The sequence below is a fragment of the Camelus ferus genome, chromosome 16 (assembly GCF_009834535.1).
Source record: "Camelus ferus isolate YT-003-E chromosome 16, BCGSAC_Cfer_1.0, whole genome shotgun sequence".
In the NCBI taxonomy this organism is placed as follows: Eukaryota; Metazoa; Chordata; class Mammalia; order Artiodactyla; family Camelidae; genus Camelus; species Camelus ferus.
In genome coordinates, this window is record NC_045711.1 from 2,634,805 (window position 1) to 2,655,005 (window position 20,201).

General features: G+C 39.3%; 1 protein-coding gene across 10 annotated transcripts in view; it reads left to right on the top strand.

Annotated features, from left to right (window-relative positions):
* The window catches only part of ACACA (acetyl-CoA carboxylase alpha), a 256,134-nt gene that overhangs the window by 131,900 nt on the left and 104,033 nt on the right, over positions 1-20,201 (top strand). For 9 of the 10 annotated variants that reach the window (XM_014559143.2, XM_032498300.1, XM_014559162.2 and 6 more), the window contains 7 exons: positions 228-341; positions 1,380-1,469; positions 3,052-3,170; positions 13,423-13,446; positions 16,103-16,246; positions 17,037-17,133; positions 18,003-18,110. In XM_014559143.2, the coding sequence (XP_014414629.1) occupies positions 228-341; positions 1,380-1,469; positions 3,052-3,170; positions 13,423-13,446; positions 16,103-16,246; positions 17,037-17,133; positions 18,003-18,110 (696 nt within the window). The remainder of the gene's footprint in view (positions 1-227; positions 342-1,379; positions 1,470-3,051; positions 3,171-13,422; positions 13,447-16,102; positions 16,247-17,036; positions 17,134-18,002; positions 18,111-20,201) is intronic. The other variant, XM_032498299.1, reaches the window with a different exon arrangement.

The window sequence follows — 20,201 nt, forward strand, 5'->3', positions numbered from 1 at the left end:
AATTGCTCACAACGCAGATCGTGGTGAGAGTCAACTGAGATGCAGTATTTGGTGGCGCTGGCTTCATGTTACAGGACCTAGAAGTTGTTTCACTTGGTCTCTGTTTTATCTTTGATGCCAGCACTTACAGATTTATATTTATTGCTTTTGTATCAGAGCTGCCTAATAGGAGCCTAGAATAATCACTCCCTCAGGAACTTATGCCTCTTATTTTGCTCTCACTCTAGGTTCTTATTGCCTCCCATTTGCCATCATATGAGCTTCGCCATAACCAAGTAGAGTCTATCTTCCTATCAGCTATTGACATGTATGGACATCAGTTTTGCATTGAGAACCTGCAGGTATACATTATAGCCCTTTTCTACCACTCTGCACTCTTGTCTCCTTTCTTCCCAAGCATAGTGTAATTAAGTAACCCATCAATCAATTTTGATTTTCTGTGTAATGACATTTTATACCTTGACTTTCTCAAATGATTTCTACTAATATATATACATATTTTTTTTTTTCATAAAAATGCTGTTGGAATTGTGGCTTAGTAAAAATCAAGTAGGCCTGCCTTGATAGATGTGTCCTGTTGAAGTCTTTACTTCTTGTGCTTTTATCTAGAAAGCATTCTAGGACAGAGATACGTGGCAGCACTGGTTGATTTCTGATATTTGAGTCAGATGTATCAATAGGTAGCTGTTAGTCTTCTGCAGACAAAGCTACATAACAATCATTTAATTTTATACTAATACTTACTATTAAGCTTTATACAAAGCCAGTTTTATGAAAGAATATTGGCTGATTGTAATACTAATTCAAAGAACCTTGACCATTATTTGTTAAACAACATTATTTTGTCAAGGATGGCTTTCTATTTTTCTACTTGGGAGATAAGGACATTATTCTATCTAGCTAAGGGAAGCTTCAGGTGTTCTATCAGATTTCCTTCTGGGGAACCTAGAGATAGGAGAGGGATGGTTTTGCTTATTTGGTTTATAGTTGAAACAGTTTCAACTGGGGTTCAGATTTATGGTTTACCATAGTGGAGTACTGATATAATATTTTAAAAGTTGACTACAGATATATGTCAGAAAGGATAATAATAATCTCCATAAACACTTAGCATACTATTAAGTGCACTGTTAATGAATTATTCTAAGAGTTTTCCATATATTAACTCTTCTAATGCTCACAACAGCCCCATGAGGATTGGTATTATTATTTTCCCCATTTTGTAGCTGAAGAAGCTGAGGCAGAGAAGGTAAGTTCATACATCACATCCATAGACGAAATTCTTAAGTTTCACTGAATGCTTTCAAATGCTAAACATTGTGCATTGGAATTGTTCTCTTTTGGATGAAATGGTTTAAGCTTATCTTTGTACCTTCCAGAAACTCATCTTGTCTGAAACATCCATTTTCGATGTCCTACCAAACTTCTTCTATCACAGCAACCAGGTGGTGAGGATGGCCGCTCTGGAGGTAGGCCTTCGTGGTAATGTGACGTGACCTTTTTCTTGGTTCTGGCTGACTCATTCTGTCCTCTGGGCTATTGTTAACCAGTCCTTTTTCTTTGGTCTTAACATTGCTTCTTGAGAGTAGAGTCTTTTCCATAGTGCTTAACTATGGTCTTGCTTTACTCAAGTGTGTCAACTGAACTAATCTCCAGTTTCTGGTCTCCAGTCCCAGGAAAGTAACTGCCAGCATTTTTCAATAGCCTCTATTTTCCAGATATTTGAATTCTTCCATTTCATAATCATCAGCATTCCCTGTGAGAAAATATGTGGCTGGTCAGGACAATACTATTTTGGATTTGGGTGAAATAAAACGGATTTTAGTTATACTCTGAATTGTCAAGCAGTTCTTACGAACTATTTCAGCCTGAGAAAGAAAGTAATAGCATTTAATGAACTGCGTTTTAAATGCTTTATTTTCTCATTTAATCTTACAATTACTTCACAAAGTAGAAGAAAGTGATGAGACTCTGGGAGGTTAAGTGACTTATCCAAATTCATGTGGATAATAAGTGGAGGAGTTTGCATTTGAACCCAGGTCAGTGTGACTCAAAGACTTCTCTCTTTCCACTACAGCTCCCTACCTCATTAAGCTCAAAAACTGCAGGCCCCAAATACGGCTGCAAAGTTGCCAAGCAGATGTTTCTTGAAGATGAGGAGAAGGAGTGTTGATGACTTTATGTGATATGACATCACTAGTCTTCTGCAGGCTCTTCTGTATTACTTTTTATGTGTATTCTGTGGGTGGAGTGTAATGTATCCCACTCAGTAGATACCAAAATTTGAAAATATCGAAGTGTTCTACAGTGCTTTCGTGCCATTTGGTGTGAAGTGTCCTTACGTACCTCACATGCTGATAGAATCCCACGTTGCGTTTTATGCGCATGACAAACTGGCTGTGAAGTGCGTGAGGTTGGACTGATGGTTTTTCCTGAGATGCACCCTGTTGCTTTTCTTTGACTCTTGAGTCAAATTAGTGTATTTGAGATGTTATATATCAAATTATGCCTTCCTAATTTTGCCTCGGGCTTGGGGGATATAAACAGTCTAAAATTGATTTGTTGCAGTGGGAAAACAAAACAAAGATATAAGATGTAAGAGAGTTAGACTGTACTTTAGTTGTTTCTGTCTTTTGTCTTCACTGATCAGGTGGCCCAGAATCAGCACTTCTCATTTTTCACGTTGTTTGCTGTAATCTTCTGTTGAAATGATCATGCTTAATGAGTTAATAGTCATGGTTCTGTTTGCTCTCTTTTGTTAACAATCAAAAACTTAGTTAGGTTAGTGTAAAGGGTTTATATTTATAGCACACCTAGAGGTGTCCGGCAGAGGCAGACTAGTTTTGTTTCCATTTATAGTCATGGTTATAGTTTTAAGACTCCAGCTTTATTAATTAAAGCAAGGTATGTATGTATAGGGCCTTGGGACTTCTGTCACCACAGACTGCCTTCTTCTGCATCAGATACCTCTTTTCAAGACTTCTTCCTGGGCTAATCATTCCTTAGTTTCTGTTTTTAAAATGTGTTTACTGAGGATTACTTTTTAACCAGGTGTATGTTCGAAGGGCTTATATTGCCTATGAACTTAACAGTGTACAACACCGCCAGCTTAAGGACAACACCTGCGTGGTGGAATTCCAGTTCATGCTGCCCACATCCCACCCAAACAGGTGAGTCTGAGCTGGTACGTGCACCTAAGCCAACCAGAACTCTGTCGGGAGAGTTAAGGGCGGAGTAATGTGTACGGCTATTCTATGTGGGGTCTTTTTTAACTAGAAATATAGAGCAGAAATTGAACACGTTTAAAACATGGGAGAAGAACCTCTTGGTGTCCACTTCTTTTATTATTTTTTTTTCGAGCTGGAGAGATAAAATATGGTCTAATTAAGATGGAAGTTTAGGATTACGCCATTCATTTTCGTTTGTATTCTATCACTTGAAGAAACAGTTCTTTTCTTTTTTTTTAAAGTTAGGAAGAATTTAGTAGAATTTTACTTACTGTAACTTTGCCACAAAATCACTTTTTTAACAGTTTAAGTCAACAGAATGTAAAAATATTTTAAATGTTTTGGGTGGAATGCTTTCCTTTTCTGTATGTTTGCTCTGGGTTAAGGTTATACCTGAGCCAATTTCATTATCTCGCTAAAAACAAACACGTGAATTTAGCAGTTTAAACCCAGTTTTTAAAAATCACACTTTAGGAAGCAAACTTAGATTAAGTAAATTGCTTAATTAAGCCATGCTAATTCCATTAATTTTCCCTCCCTAAGCCCTTTAAAAAATAAAATGTACATATATAAATTTGTTTCCAATTCCAACAATAATACCAGAGGATTGCTTTGAAGATGAAAATACTCTATCTTGTAATCTCATTTATTTTTAAAGTATTCCAAGGCAGTGAAAACCTAGGAATTTCACCCACACATATGTTCATCCCCTCCTGTATTTTTATTCTTTTTAGTAACACCACAGGAAATATAAATAACCACAGCCAATCTTAGGCTGCCCCCCTCCATTTCTTCTTTATGGCCTCTGGTTCTTCACTTTGTATTACAAAGCACCGTGTCTTTGGGGATCCTTAGTTATAGACAACAGAAATGGTTTTGTTCTGAATTGCCACTTCACCCAAAGCAATAGAAACTCTTCCTAGAGACAAAGAAGTCTGTGCTGAGACTTTCAGCCACTGGATGCCACTGTTGATCCAGCAGAGGTCAGTAGATGAGCAGCGGCATCTTCAGAAAAAAGTACTTCTCTTCTTTGTCTCAGAAGATCCCTTCACTTCTCTACCTCGAAAATACCTTACGGCTGGCAGAGAAAAGCATATATCCTTGATTTAGCAAGCATCTCTCGGTACATTTTTTGCCTCCATGGATTTCAGAATCTCATTTTCTAGAAACGAATGGTTGTCCTTCAGCGAGCGGCGCGGTACTCATGGCCCACATGGGCTCGGCACTCGGGCTTCTTTCTTTCCCTGCATTCCTTGAATAATTGTAGAGAACCTCATGCTGGACTTAATGCTCTTTGTGATTCTCAGGACAGTCTCCTTTTCGCCCTGCTTCCTACTGCCCCTTCCCTTTGGGCAGTGATTTGTAGTCAGGCTGCAGAGCTGCTTCTGATTTCCTTCCCTCCTCATCACTCCCCTTGTCCTGAATCGCTCTCCCTGTCCTACATTTTTATTTGAGGCTGTGTGTCCAGCTTGGTGAGGGAAAGTCGATTGAAAAATGAGAGAAATGCTTGTTAACTGTTTGTTAAGAAATCTTACTCACCTTTCCGTCTCAAGGAATCTCAGTGACTCCTGAATCTCAGTTACTCCTGATATGATTTCAAAACTTACATACTTTTCCCTCCCAACATCTGAGGTTTATATTTCCCTCTGGGTGAAGACCAGATTTGAACAGAACTGTAATCCTGTATATAGTCTTTCTGAAGTCTTCTTTGCTTGTATGTATACAGAATTATAAACTGCCAGATTATTATCATTTTCATTGGTGTAGACATAAAGGTGAAGACAGAGCAAATAAAGGAGGAAAGATAAAATAATCTTTGTGAAAACCAGAAAAAAAAAGTTAAGATTGCTTTAATGCTTTATTCGATCTGAGGTTCTTTTGTTAGTTTAGGAATATAAAATTTATTATCAGATTTAATTACAGAATGCCATATTTAATTTTAGAGCATAGTTTATTTGGATATTACAGATTTGCTACTTGAATTTAGTTTCATAAGTTTTTTTTTGTTTTTGTTTTTTTATTTGTAACAAAAAAAATGTTTTTTACAATTAGAAGTTAACCTTATTCTGACACCAACTAGTGTACTGCAATTCAGTTCTGACACCACCTAGAGTTAGATCAGATGCCATGAATTAAGGGTTCAGTTCTCTCCATAAAACTGCCCCTGCTTCAGATGGTTCCATAAGTAGGGTGCCCAGTTCGCCCATAATTCTGACCAGCTGTCTGCAAATTTGGGGGTTCCTATGACCTCTTCAGGTTCAATAATTCACTAGAACAACTTACAGAACTCCGGAAAGCATTGTACTTACAATCACAGTTTTATTATAAAAGATACAGATCAGGATCAGGTCCAGGCAAATGAAGAGATACATAGAGTTTGGTCTGGGTGCATCCCGAACACAGAGGTTTCCTGTTCTTTCCCTGTGGAATCAGGGTACCTCATTCTCCCAGCATATCAATGTGTTCGCCAACCAAGAAGTTCCACTGAGCTTCAATGTGCAGAGTTTTTGTCAGGGTTTCATTACTATGGTGTGGTTGATTGAATTATAGGCCACATGATTAATCCAGCTCCTCTCCCCTCCCCAGAGGTCCAGGGGACCCTCTGATCACATGGTCAGTCTTTCTAGTGAGTAGCTTCTGTCCTGAGTTCTATCCATCTCTTAGCATAAACTCAGGTATGGTCCACAGGGCTCATGAATAATGAACTCACTTCTATTACTTGAGAAATTCCAAAATTTTATAGTCTCTCCCAGGCACCAGGAATAAAGGCCAAATTCTTTACTATATAATAGGTCTACAACCCTTACAAAAGAATTCTAGGGTCTCTTAGTTTTAGCTACTTTTGAGCCAAGTTCCAGCTTTTTTTCTGACTCTAGTACTTTTAATTTTTTTTCTATTATTGTTTTGAACAAACAGGTGATAAAGTGATTATTGTTTCTAATTCTACCGCAATAAGTTACAGGAGACTACCTACCATTGTTCATTCCACTTATAAGGCTGGAGACACAATTATATCCACAAACCTCTAGATTAATGATTCTCAGAATTATCTGCCAAGTATTTAAAAATACAAACAAACATATTGTATTCCTGACTCCGAGGATTCTGATTCGTTTTGAACCAGTGTCTAGGGGACTATTTTTTGAACAAGCTCCTCTGATAATTCTGTTGAACACCTGCAATTGAGAATCACTACTACTGGGGGAAGATATAGCTCAAGCACTAAAAGTATGTGCTTAGCATGCACGAGGTCCCGGGTTCAATCCCCAGTACCTCCTCTAAGAGTAAGTAAATAAATAAGCCTAATTACCCCCCCCCCCCAAAAAAAGAGAATCACCACTCCTGGATCAGGACTGCCCACTAGAAATCTAATGCAAGCCACATATGTAATTTTAAATTTTCTACTGACCACGTTTAAAAGGGTAATAAGAAACAGGCAAAATTACCTTTAGCAGCATTTTATTTAACCCATTGTATCCAGAATAGCATTTTAATATGTAATGAAAAGTTATTAATGAGATATTTTCCATACTTCATACCAAGTCTTTGAAATTTAGAGTATATTCTATACTTACAGAATGTCTCAATACAGACCAGCCATCTTTCCAGTGTTTCCTAGCCACATAGACAGCTCAACTGTAGACCAGGAATTAATTAGGACAATCACACTGAGTCCTCTTTGTTTTATGTTAATAGTAATGCCCTAAGGACAGATTTTTTTTTTCCTACAAACTCTTATTCTCATGTTGCTTATTCTTAGTAGTTACAGGAATTATCCACTTCTGATACTGTGTATATACTATATTTATTCAATGAGAACAGAGAACAGGCATATGAATATGCATATTTTACTTATTCAATGCAAAACAGAATTTTATAATATTTTCCCAATATTATATTTGGGGTTAACAAACCAAAAATTCTTGGGGGAGAAAACACATGTACTCTAATCGCAGTTTTTTGAATTTTCTTTCTTGGTACTTGGTCTTCCCATTCCTAGCCAGACATTCATTTGAAGTAGACTGAACCCGTCCAGTAAGTCCTTAGGAGTATCTCTAAGTGGCACTGTGAAAGCAAGACTATGGTCTCTTGTTGTGCAGGGGGTCAGCTGGTGGAATTCTATTCCTGCAGTTTGTTTTTGACTAGTGATTTAGCCCCCGCGGGTTGGGATGAAACATGGCTCACTGTCTGCAAACTGACAACAGCAGAGTATTTCTTCAGGAAATGCCTTAGACGCTGTTTGAATGCAAGACCGTGTCCCATTTGCACATGTTTTGATTTTTAGAGAAGCAGGCAAAACACAAGCAGCTGCCATTGCAAATAAGTGGAGCAGCCTCTGAGGAGGGAGAAGACACCTGATTTTAACACCCTTGGGCAGTTAGCCTGTTGCCAACATGTTTGGAGCCTTTTTGTTTAAATTCATTGTGGGACTTTGTATTGCATTTTTTTAATACCTAAAATTTTTTTAAATTTTATTCTGGAAAGGACATTTAAAATGAGATCTACTCCTTTAATAATACTTTAAGTGTACAGTATAGTATTGTTGACTTTAGGTACAATATTGTACAACAGATCTCTAGCACTTTCTCATCTTGCTGGACTGAAACTTTCATTTGACATTCAGTATAATTTGACTATCTTTTTTCCTAATTGTCCTCTCAATATATATTTTTAAAAAGCAGCAGATAACTAAACAGTTTATTTCTAATCTCTGTGACTTTCTGCATCATCCCTCTCGCTAGGTAGGCTTCAGCCAAGGTGTGTATTCATCTTCTTGATCTTCTACCGAAGACTTCCAGATTTTTTTTCTGGGAACTGTAGTTGCAACTTATTTGGCATCCCCAGGTCTTACTCACCACAGGATTCAATATTAGAGCTTCACTAAGGGAAGCTCCTGGTCTAGGTATACCCTTTTCTTCTTAAACTCCCTTCACTTGAACAGCAACTGCAGAGATTTTCGTGACTTAAGCCTAGTAGGAAACTTGTGTATATGGGACACCTACCTATACAAGAAATGCGTGTATGTGTTTTTCCTTCTTTATCTTCTCAGCATATAAGGACTATTTCCTGTTGTATGTGAATTTTTTTTTTTTTTTGAGGGGAGGGGATTTTTGCTATCATTTTTTAAAGGTGACTTGTAGCCAGTTAGCAATTGTTCTTCGAGGAGAAATGGGTGAGTTTCTCCAGTCATTTTCTTGGTGCAGGAGTAGTCAGGACAGCTGGACTGCACTAAGAGAATATTTTGTTATTATCTAGACTTTTAGGACTTAAATGCTTTTGTCTAAAATCCCATCAGGCCAGCTCTTTAGTGAGTTCAACCAGTATTTTACATGGATTAATCCTGGAGCTCAGACTGTTACCATTCAGCATTCCTTTTTCTCTATCTTTTCCCAATGAGGCTCAGGGGACAGAGCCCGAGACGTGTCTTTTTTCTCGCTCTGAAACCCTAGTTTATCACTCACTGGTGCTGGTGATGGAAAAGCTTGTTACACAAAAGCATCGTCCTGCATGTATTTTTGACGATTCATCGAATTTGACATTCACGATTTTACTTAGCTTTGGCCATATTAAGTAACTCTGAATAATCTGGAAACTAATAAATTCTTTAGTCAGCCTGTGTATTTGATCTTCTAAAATATAGCTATATTTATACAAACATATGTGAAGTAAGTTATCTCATAAACTCTGTAGCTATGCACATGGCTATGTGTATATATGCCATTCTGGGAATATGAAACTTAAAACTACAAATGATTTTCATAAGTAATACACATTAGTGAACAGAGTTCATTTTTTGAAACCTTTAATCTGTGATTCAAATAAGAAGCATCAAAATTGAAGCAGGAGATGGAAGTCTACTTTTGTTGTATGTTTCTGTACATGTATAATGGGTGAGGACCTATTGGTGTTTATTTCCACCTATTTCTTAGATGGAAATCCATGCTTTAGTTAATTTGAGTTGCACTGCACTTTCTCTGCTCTTTGCTCCTTGTGAATTCGACCTTCTATGTTATAATGTTTTAATTCAAGTACTTTCCTTTTCTCCTGTCTCACATCCAGAAGAGGTCGGCTGTGTTTTCCCCTGATAGCACATGTTTTGGTGATGACTGAATTCAGGCTGTTGGCATCTTCAATGTTCAGCTGTCAGTGGGTGGCCTCAGGACCTTTTTATGAAGGAGGTTGTGAGGAAGTTTAGCAATCAGAAGCCTTCCATGTGACTCATCGGCAGCCTACTGCCATTCTTGAGAATTCTGATCATCTCTGACACCCAGAGATGAGACCCTTTGGCTCATACTGAGACACTCAAGTCATCCAACATGTAGCATTTTTTAGCAGTGGGAGCCCTTGGTTGTAGTTAGCAGGCCAGAATGAGCTATAAATAAATAAAATCCTACAGTGCTTGCTTCCTTCATTCAGGGTAGTCTGCTGATAAGATGCAAGCATCTGGCAAAAGAGAAGATTCTCAGCAGGTTTAAGTGCTTACCAAAGTGCTTTCCTGTATCCATGGCTCTGCTCCTGGTCTCTGCTCTTATTTTGGCACTCTGGACTTGTAAGATTGGAGAGTCGAGTATAAAACTCAATATATCATTAGGGGAGCCCAAGGCCCCTTCTTGTCAAGGAAGACTAGCTGATTCCAGGGGGAAGGAAAAGCAGAATCCAGGGCACCTGTAAATCCCTGTAGTTTTGCGCTGTGGGTTTGTAGCTAATTATACAGCAGGCAGTAGTAATACGCTGTAGCTCTGTTGGCATATTTGTTTCAGAAAGAGCAAAATCTTCCAGCAGAGCAAAGAAGGGGCTTTGAAGGGGCTGCAAATGAATGAAGCAATGATCACTTTATTGTAAACGAAGGCTCTGCAGTGGAATCAGGGCATCTGAACGGCCAGGAGGTGGTGGGGAAGATGCCAATAGAAATACACGGTTCAGATGTGTTTTTTAGCTCTCGATTTGGATTCTCCTGCAGAAACAGTCACACAAGGAGACCACCACTGGTCACAGCCAGTCAAATTGCTCTTTCTCCTATGGTACTGCTGTTAGTGACTGCTAGTAGGTTATTCAGCCGACCTCTTCTGATTCTGCTTTGCTGCCTGATTTCAAAAGATTTGCCCTATCCTGGCTCTCAGTCACAGCTTGATGTAACCACTGCTTGTTTGCATGCATCCCCATCATTTTCATATAGGTTCTTTTTTTTTTTCCCCTTCAAGTTAGAAGGCAGAAGAATCAGGAGAATTTTCATATGATAATAGATTTATGTAGGGCCAGCTAGAATCAAGCAAAATGAAATTCAGATGGAAGGGATGGTAAAAGGCCCAGAGAACTTGTGCCTGCCAGAGAAGTCAGTGTTCCTTAAATAAAGAGGGTTCAGCCAGCAGGCAGCAACTCTGACTTTGCATTCATATGGAAGCAGGCTCTCTAGCCATTCTAGGCAGGCAGATCAATAAAATCAGAGGTGACTTAATGCCGAGGACCTCAGAATTCAAAGGCTTTCTCTTGTCCTTCTTTAAATTTAGGCTATATTGATGTGGACTGCTACCCTCGGGAATAGAGATGAGAAAATGCCAGGTCTAGATTCTGGTTTTTGACACCCTATTGAGCAATATCCTTGGAAAGCATCCCCTTTGGTTTATCAGTTATCACGTCTGTAAAATGGAGCTAATCTCCTAAAAGGAAAATGATTCCAATATTTTTCAAAACATTGTAAGTGAAGATTCATCATGCGTGCTTTGAAGAGCCTAAACAACAAATGTTTCATAAGGGAATTTGTACCCCTTTTATGTATTTGAAAATGCAGTTGATTGCCTTATCAGAGATTGAGCAATTGGGCTATTTTTGCATGATGAGTATGCAGTGAAATATGGTAGATTTTGTTTTATTTTTAGCCATATAAATGGAATATTTGACTCATATACAGTCTCTACCTTGGTTGTTTATTTTTGTGCAGACCATGGATCTAGCTTTCTAGTGTATCACAATACTGTGCAGTATGTCACATTGGTCATTTTCTTAAATTGATCAAATAGCCCCTGTACAGAGTAACAAAATATATAAATGATCATTATAGACATGGCTAAGTATTTACCTGGTAGTAGAGAGTTTAACCTTCCTTCCCTGGTCATCTCCCTGACAGCCCCACAGATTCTTATTCTATCAAAGAAGATAAGCTGCCTCTAAACTTACCTCTTATGTGATTGATTTGAGGCCAGTCCTTTAAAACTGGAGATGTTGGGAGTTTTTGTTCTCACCCCATGCTGTGTAGATGGTGCATGATTACTATAGCAAAGCAGCAGGGGGCTCCCGGTGAGAGCTTGAGGATTGCTGATGGAGAAGGGCTGGCTTTTTGTTGGTGTTGTTCTTTCCAATTCAGGCCCCTTTCTACTGAAAACTTGGCCCTCATCCTGTGAAGACTCCCTAAGGGATTAGAGTGTAGCCACAGAAGCAGTGAGACCATTTTATTAGTGTGAGAATTTGTTTAACAGTGGAGAGAGATTACACTGGTTTCTAAATTCCAGAAACCTGGATGGATGGAACCTGAGATTGCTTTGCTTGTAGGGTTCTTCTCTCTGAACTGAGGTTCATGGATTAGAGACTGTGCAGGTGGCCCTTTTCTTTAGAATCCTTTGTATCTTAAAAGGGACACTTTCCTATATTCTCATTAGCATTTACTCTTAGTTTTCTGCTTCTGCTCTAGCGCCTGTGCCTAGTTTTTGTTGGTTGATGAGGGCCAAGTGCATTGTAACTAAGGATCTCTTGTAAAATGAAACCCATCCCCCTGAATGAGAGGCTCGAAGAATCCACACGGCAAAGGCGCAGGCTTTTGCACTCTGAGGTTGCTCTTGCTGCCTTATGAATTGGCTCTGTGATACAGGTTTGATGCAGAGAGCATTGCTACTCACAAATCACACGAGGTGTACAGTTTGTGTGCAGTGATATGTCACAGCTCTTTATTTATACGGCCAGCTCAGTCTATTCTGCTCCTTTCACTGCCGTGGAAAGTGCATCATTTCCCTCCCTCTCTCCTCCTTCCCACATATCATCAGCACCACCCACTATGTTCTGCCCATTAAGTCCTCTGTGTGCCAGAAAACCCCAATTAAATGCTGATAAAAGAATGTTAGAAGGTTAAGATATCAACCAATCAACCCCCATACAGGACTCCTAAATTGTGGGTGGTAAGTATAACTTTTCCCTCTTAACATTGAAAATAAGGAGTTTTATTCACTTTTTTTTTTTCCACTTGAGGACATGACTGACATCAGATTAAGGGGGAAAAAAAGCATTGGTGCCAATGACCAAAGAGAACGCATTAAACTCACTTTGCAGTTTCCATTCTTACCTTAGTCTTTCACGATTTTGCAACGTTCTTTATTAGGAAATTCTAGGGCTAGCCAAATCTAGTAAGGTTTTATTTATGGAAGGCCTGGAGTTTTTAAGCTTAAACAGCAATTTTAAAAAGTCATTATTACCCTAAACTCATTTAATTTAAAAATTATTAATTAACTTTTAACAATTTATACTGCTCTAATCATAGAATCATTAATCATTACATTCCTGCCTGATTTTCAGTTCCTTTAAGCTCCTATAGTATGCCACCCCCTGACCTCCACCCCCACCCCAGCCAGGTCTTCCGGAGAAAGACCAGGGTTAAAGAGAATTAGAAAAGGTAGCTGGGAACCCAGATTCCTGACTTCTTTTTTTAGAGGAGAGTTTGTAGGTGCATTGCACATCCTAGAAGAACAGTTAGGGTGGAAGGGGCTGTGGAATCAACTTCCGAACTTCCTTATTGCATTTTTAGTAAAATAGGAACGAGTAAGAAGATTCTCCAAGAATCTTGTCAAGAATTGTATTTCATATCGAAGCTTAAGATAATATACCATATCATATAGCTTAAATTAATTTTCATAAGCCTGTGTTTTATCCTTACTCTGCATTATTTTTTTGTAATAGAGCTATAAAAAATTTCATGGTAAATATATTTCGACCCTTTCCGTCAACAGCTGCTGTGGTGGGGTAGGTCAGGAGGCATGCCTCTTTGGAGGCATCCTGGGGGTTGAAGGGTAATGGGCACTTAATTATGTCTGCTGAATGCCAGAGCGGCCAAACTGGAGCTCCTCACCACTGGTCTGTATCTGCTCTGACAGTTCTTTTATTATGGCTTTCATTAACCTGTCAGTAACTAACTGTGGTTGTTTAATTACAGAGGGAACATCCCCACGCTAAACAGGTACCGTATATTTAGTTTTTTTTTCCCCTCCCAATTAAAACCACCTTTTTTTTGTAACTTGGAATAGTGAAATTAGGGGAAAAAATAACACTACAAACTAACATAATATCTTCTGTTAGGGAGTCCTGAGCTCCCCTTTGGACATACTAAATTATTCTTTCTGTTTAGAAAACATGTCTTCAGCTTTTCTTCAGCCGTTCAAAAAGCAATACTTGAAAAGTCTCAGTATGGGAAAGCTCCCACCTCGCTATACATGATAGAGGAATCTGCCTGATGTTCAGCTTTGCTGTAAACATCTTCTTTTGCTAAGTTGTCGGTCTAGTTTGGGGCTTTCAGAGGAGAAAACCTTACGATTACTCCTATGCTGGCAAACTGTTCATAAATTTTTCAATTTTTACTTTCTCTGATTCGCTTCTCCTTCCAGAGAAATGCAAATGCAGGAATAGCTGATCTCATGTTTTATCAGTTTGTTAGCTATTTTCTCTAAAGTGTTAAAGTGTGATGATGATTTGAAAGTCAAGTTTTATTTCAGACCTATAATAAGATTAACATTTGAAAAGTATATCTTAAGTTTTGATGTGTTGTATGTAGCCTTGTGAAGATGTTTCGAGACCACTGTAACACAAGCAATATTGCAGTGCTTCCTTCTGCTCCTCAGCCAAGCAAGGCAACACAGTGCAAGTTTGAGAGGATAGCAGTACTGATTGGAATCCACAAAATGCTAAAGCCGCAGCAAGTTGGTGGCGAGCTCTTTGTAGATGATCAAATTATTTACTGAAATATTTACAGATATATGTTTATTTTGTCCCTCTCCCTTTAAATATTAAGTAATCAAAACTGATCATGGTTTTTAGCATCCAGTTTGTATGGGGAGAGGAAAGGGAGTGCTTTTGTCCAGTCCTCTTATCTGCTCTTGGAGAGTGGGCTTTCTTCATTCCTGCCTGCCTTCAGCCGTCCTGGCCCAAGAGCAGGGTCGTGGGGGAAACTGAAATGTGGATATGTCCCATGGGGCTCAGTTGAGTGAAAAAGATTCTTAACCCCTGTTTCCCACCAACGTAGCCTGTTAGCTTACTCAGAGGCAGTTCCCTTTAAGGGTTATCTCAATTATCTTTCCTGTCTAATGCCAGGCAGGTAGAAAAGATACAATGCCTCACAAACTTGCTCCTTTGCTCAGTCCTTTTGGTGATCCTAGAAAAGAGGGTGGTAGCATATCTGAGTCTGAACAACTCTGAATCCCAGTTTCTAGCGAGCACAGTGTGTAAGGCTTGCTTGATGTGTGTTTCATTTGTTTGTTTCATTCATGGTATCAATGGTTTCCTCTCCCACTCTACCTTTCTAGTCCCTGGTACTGTCAAAAGATGAGGTACCTTTTTTATAGTCGTCATTTGCCAAAGGAATTAAAAACCTGGAGTGTTAGTCTCTATAGTCTGTGTGAGCAGCACTCCCATTCTATAAAAAAAATTCTGTTGCCTTTTATAATTACAGTTTTCAATAGAGTACAGTGTGTACCCAGATCACTACTAGCCCACTTTGCAAGCTCCCTTCCCCCTGCAATACTGCAGGTGGTGCACCTGAAGGAGATTTCTGAGCAGCTCCCCAAAGTTCAGGTGCCATTGCCTTGCTCCAAACTTGCTTCAGATCAGTATGCCAGTAACGTGTCAGGCAAGTGCTGGAGGCATCCTGTGTCTTGGTCCTTCCTAACAGGCTGTCCTGATGACTGGGCCTTCATAAACACTTTACAGTACTATTTATTCAGTATGTGCTGCTGAGGTGCATCAAGCAATATCCGGATTCATTATGTTTTTAGATGGAAAAAAATCAGTTCAATTCTCTTTGAGCATCTCCATTTACACCTATTTGTCATGCTTACACATACTTTGAGACCCATGCTCTGCCCTTTTGTATCTTGCTGAGATTAATTAAAGGCTTTCAGCGAAGATATACTTTGGTATAGAAGTGTTTAAATAGAAAAAAAGGAAAATTTGCAAAATTGTCTCTCTTTCAAAAAAGGAAGGAGCTATATAATCCTTTTAACTGCTCTCCCCATCAGCCCATTAAAGGAAAAAAGTAAACACCTCAGTGAAGTTCCTTTTATAGACTATGACTTGTTTCTCTATGATGAACCATGCTTTTTTTAATGATTTACTAGACCATTCCAAATGACTTTACTGGTTGTTGTACATGCATCTATCTGTGAATACTTAATCTGTTACAATTCCTAGAGAAAAATGCCGTAAGTGTTGCCTCATTGCGACTCACTTGGCTTGCTTACTTCCTTTTAAAAGAGGGAATGTTTTAGGGAAGGGGAAGGTGCAGGATGGTTTTTAACCCCTAAGTGCCATTCCTTCATTCGACATGTCATGATGTCGTTGTGTTAAAACCATTATGATGTTCCTGACAGTTCTTAGATTTTTATTTGGAGAAATTTGGGGAATGGTAAAAAATACTGTGTGTCGGGGGTGGGGCAGGAATTCAAATGCAAGGGTTAATGTGAATCTAGCAAGACAACCTTAACTATAGTGGGTTAAAAATACCAGATCTGCTGTGCAACCTGACCCTACCTCAGTTTCCTCCTCGCTCCTTTTCCCTATTGTTATTCTCCCAGTCCTTGCTCCTACCCTCCTTGTCTAATGCACTTGATTGAATTACCATTTAGAATGTCCTTCTCCTCCAACCTCAACCACTATGGCATGACTCATGTAGCTAGTGTCAGCGACGTGCTGCTGGACAACTCATTCACTCCACCGTGTCAGCGGATGGGCGGAATGGTCTCTTTTCGGACTTTTGAAGATTTTGTCAGGTAAGGCATCATGGAACTGTGTCTATCCGAGGGGAGCCTTGGGCTTCTCATGTTTCTGTCAAATGAATAAAGGACCTCAGATTAGCCAAGAGCCAGCTAACGAGACGTAGCCTTTGCCGTATTCGCCCTCGGAGGGGTATATGTCCTTCCCTTTCCACCTCTCGTGCAGACTCTGCAAGCCTCTACTTGTTATATGAGCCTGGTCAGAAAAAAAGAAACAAACAAAAACTATCGTTTCCTCAGTTGCTAACAGAAGAAGCTATCTGCTCTGTGATGAGTGAAATGTAAGGAGAACTTAAACACAACACGAGACTGAGCCCCACCAGAGACGATACATCTTTTGATTAAATGCATTCAGCATCTGTCTCTTGATGTATACTGATGCATTACCTTGGGGGAGAGGGGTAATTACATTGGTCTATCACTGCTCTAGTCCCAGGCTCTTTCTGTTACTTTAAGACCGATGATGACAGCGATGCTCATACCTTACATATGAAAAAAAAAAAAAAGAGAGAAAAGAAAAGAAAAAGCTTTAGATCATTCTTTTTTAAAAAGAAAAAAAATATGGTTTTATTACAGTTTAAACAATCCATCCTCCTAATTTCTGCCACTTGGTGAAATTTTGCATGTCACCTCTAGCCACTGTTAATTCTATTTAGTTGACTATTGAGCACAGGGTAGGATAGATTATTTATTCTCTAAGACAGGGCCGACAGGAACAGCGTACGTTTCCTGCCACTTAGGTTTTCTGCCACTTGGGTTTTCATGGTGTTTCTCTGGTATTTTTCAGGATCTTTGATGAAGTGATGGGCTGCTTCTGTGATTCCCCACCCCAAAGCCCCACATTCCCTGAGGCAGGTCACACATCTCTTTATGACGAAGACAAGGTATGGTGTCCCCTTTAGGGGTATATTTGCTCCTTCAGGTACAGGACTTGTCTACTTGCTTTATGACTTAGGAACATTATGAGGAAGAATTCATCTTTTCCACTCTAATTTATATTATTTAATTTTATATGCCTCATCAAAGTAGTTTTGGAAACAGGTGGAATATAAATGCTAACCTAAAAATAAAAACAACTGTATTAATCTTGGAATCCATAGTGCGGAATGAGTTTGGCTACATCCATGGCAGCTGCCCTGGGTCTCTGAGCTTTGGTTGCTTTAATTCTTACTCAATAATGGCTTGTATATTTGCAGAGTGGTGCTATGGTAGTCTTTAGGGAATGGTGGGCTTCAGAGAGCAGAAAAAATAGAAACTGTGTTGAAAAATTTGTCCTTTTATTAAATCCCTTCTTTTCATTTCTTAGTAAACAAATTGTCCTATTTCTTCCCTACCAGGTTATTTTCCCATGGTTTCATACTTCCTTTGTTTGGTAAATTGTTATGAAGTATGTTCAGATGGCTTCTTTCACTCATTTGTCTTTACATTCTGTGAAGAGATTTGGCAAGTGGTTTTGTTCCCATTTTATTGGTGGAAAAGCTGAGATTCAGTGGGTCTTCAAGTTCATATCAAGTCAAGATTTGGGGCCACCTCTCATTAATACCTTTGCTGCCTTATCTTTTAAAAGTTAGATGTTTTTATTTAACCTTCATTGTGGGTGTTGGGCAGTGGTTTCAGTTTGCTCATTCATACCAGTGGGCCATTCAAAATGTCCTGTGGGGCATATTTCTTTTTCAGGTTTTCTACTGAATATTATAACTTCTCTCTGCCTTGTATTAGCCAGCCTCCTAATTTCTTTGTTCTTGGGTTGTAGGTCCCCCGGGATGAACCGATACACATTCTGAATGTGGCTATCAAGACTGACTGTGACATTGAGGATGACAGGCTGGCAGCAATGTTCCGAGAATTTACCCAGCAAAATGTAAGTCCTCAGCTTGCATGGAAACTGGTGATGGCCCCTTTCCTGCTGGCTGTATGTCATGTCCATCCTTCTATCAGTTGCTACTTACAAGGCCTATCACCGATAATGGCTATGTCTTTTACATAGTTCTGCCTGATTGGGTAACATTCCAAAGTGATTTAATGGTATAAAATGCATATCTTTTTCTGTCAAGAAATAATAGACCTCAAACATTTAAAATGTTTTAAGGAAGTGGCGATATGTTCTTAAATCTTTCCTAGAGCTCCAATCTTGACTTGATTTCCGGTCACCTGCTGCATTTCCTTTGGTGACAACTCTGCATGTCTCGGCCCAAACTTCCCTCGGGCCCCTTCAGTGACCTTCCCTGCCAACTTTGGAAATGTCAGTTATACTTGCATCCTCCTTTCAGTTTTATATCACTTGGATATCTTGTGTTGACATCAAAATCCATAGTTTAAACCTAAATTCCCATCATTTTCCTTCACCTCTTCTGACTCCCCCAACCTGTGCAAAAAAACCTAAACAAAACCAAAAAACCCCCTAGTAACCAAATCCTTTGCCCCCAATCATTCAGAAATCACTGGCTTCTTCCTTTTGTTTGCTGTTCCATGATTCTGCCCCTCTACCCACACTCTGTCTGTGTGTATTTGTATCTGGCCAGTCATCGTGGTCTCTTAGTGTTTTCTTTGCAGTTTCTCTTACTCTTTTCTTTCCTTTCCTTTTTCCTCTGCTCTCCTTTCTTCTCCCCTCCTTTCCATTCCCCTCCCTCCCTCTCTGTTTTCCTTCCTTCCTTCCCCCTTCTTTGTGGTTTTTTAATTCCCATGACCATCTCTCTAGTTTAGACCTTTCCTCACCTCACATCTGAGGCATTGCAACAGGCTTACCTGTGGTCTTCAGTCTTGCTCTCCAGGTGGTTTCAGTTCTGCTCACCACCACAAAATTCGATGTCCAAAATGCCCCCTTTCCAAGGTACTCTCCCACTCAGGATTGATTCTCTCTAACCTTCAGGAAACCTCCTTCACTTGGTGTTTAACATCAGCCTGTTCATGAAGGCTAACAATCTAGCCTTTGCTATTCCATGAAAAGACTTGAGTCTTTGTCTCCTCTACCTTATTTGCTTGATCTCTTCTACTGCACCTTATCTGGAATGTTTTCCTCTTTCTTTCTTTCTTCCCTCCTCCTTTCCCTCCTTCCTTCCCTCCCCTCAACCTTTCTTTCTAAACCCTGCTTGTTTTAAGAACTGTCTCAAATTTTCTCTCTTTTATGAGGACCTCTCTGAGTAGCCCTAACTAAAAATGTATTTTTCTCCTTTGAATTTCTAATTGGTTAGCATACATTTATTAGCAATAATAATACTTTTTATTTATAAAGACATTCTATTCAATTTTTTTTTATTTGCACCTTACCACAATCTTATGAGGTTAGATTAGTCAGGAATTATTCCAGTTGTACATGTGGGGAAAAACTCAAGCCCAGAGAGGTTAAGGCCCTTTAATCACTTGCCAGTAGATGACAGGGCAAAAAGTAGAATTTAAGGCTTTGATGCCAGCTCTAGGCGGGCACAGCTTTAGTAAATAGTACATTCCTAGCCCTGAAGATACTTATAGTCTAGCTGGGGCAACTGGTTAGGCACATTCAAAATGACAATCTGTGGTTCCATGTCGTTGCAATATATGATAGATGCCAAAGTGCCCCTCCTCAGCTGCCCTTAATGACAAGACCCATGTGTTTTCTTTGAACAGAAAGCACCTAGCCCATAGTGCTTGTCATAAAAAAAAGAATAATACATTTTTAAAATTAATTCAGCAGTTAGTGCCATAGGCAAATTGTAGATACCCAGGAAAAGATGGTAGTTTTGTCTCCACGGTGCTCTCACAGAACATGAGCTGGCTGTGGGATCGCAGTGAGGAAAGGTGCTTCCAGAGAAGTGGAAGTAGGGGTCATGCCTAGGAATTTTCCTTTAGAAGAGAAATTTGCCTTCCTTCTTGCCCTTAACTCATGCATGACCTCATGAAATTAACCTGAGACCAGTGACCAAGGTGACCTTATCTGGAAGAGTCCTAGTGTTGTACATGGCTGCTGATGCTGTTG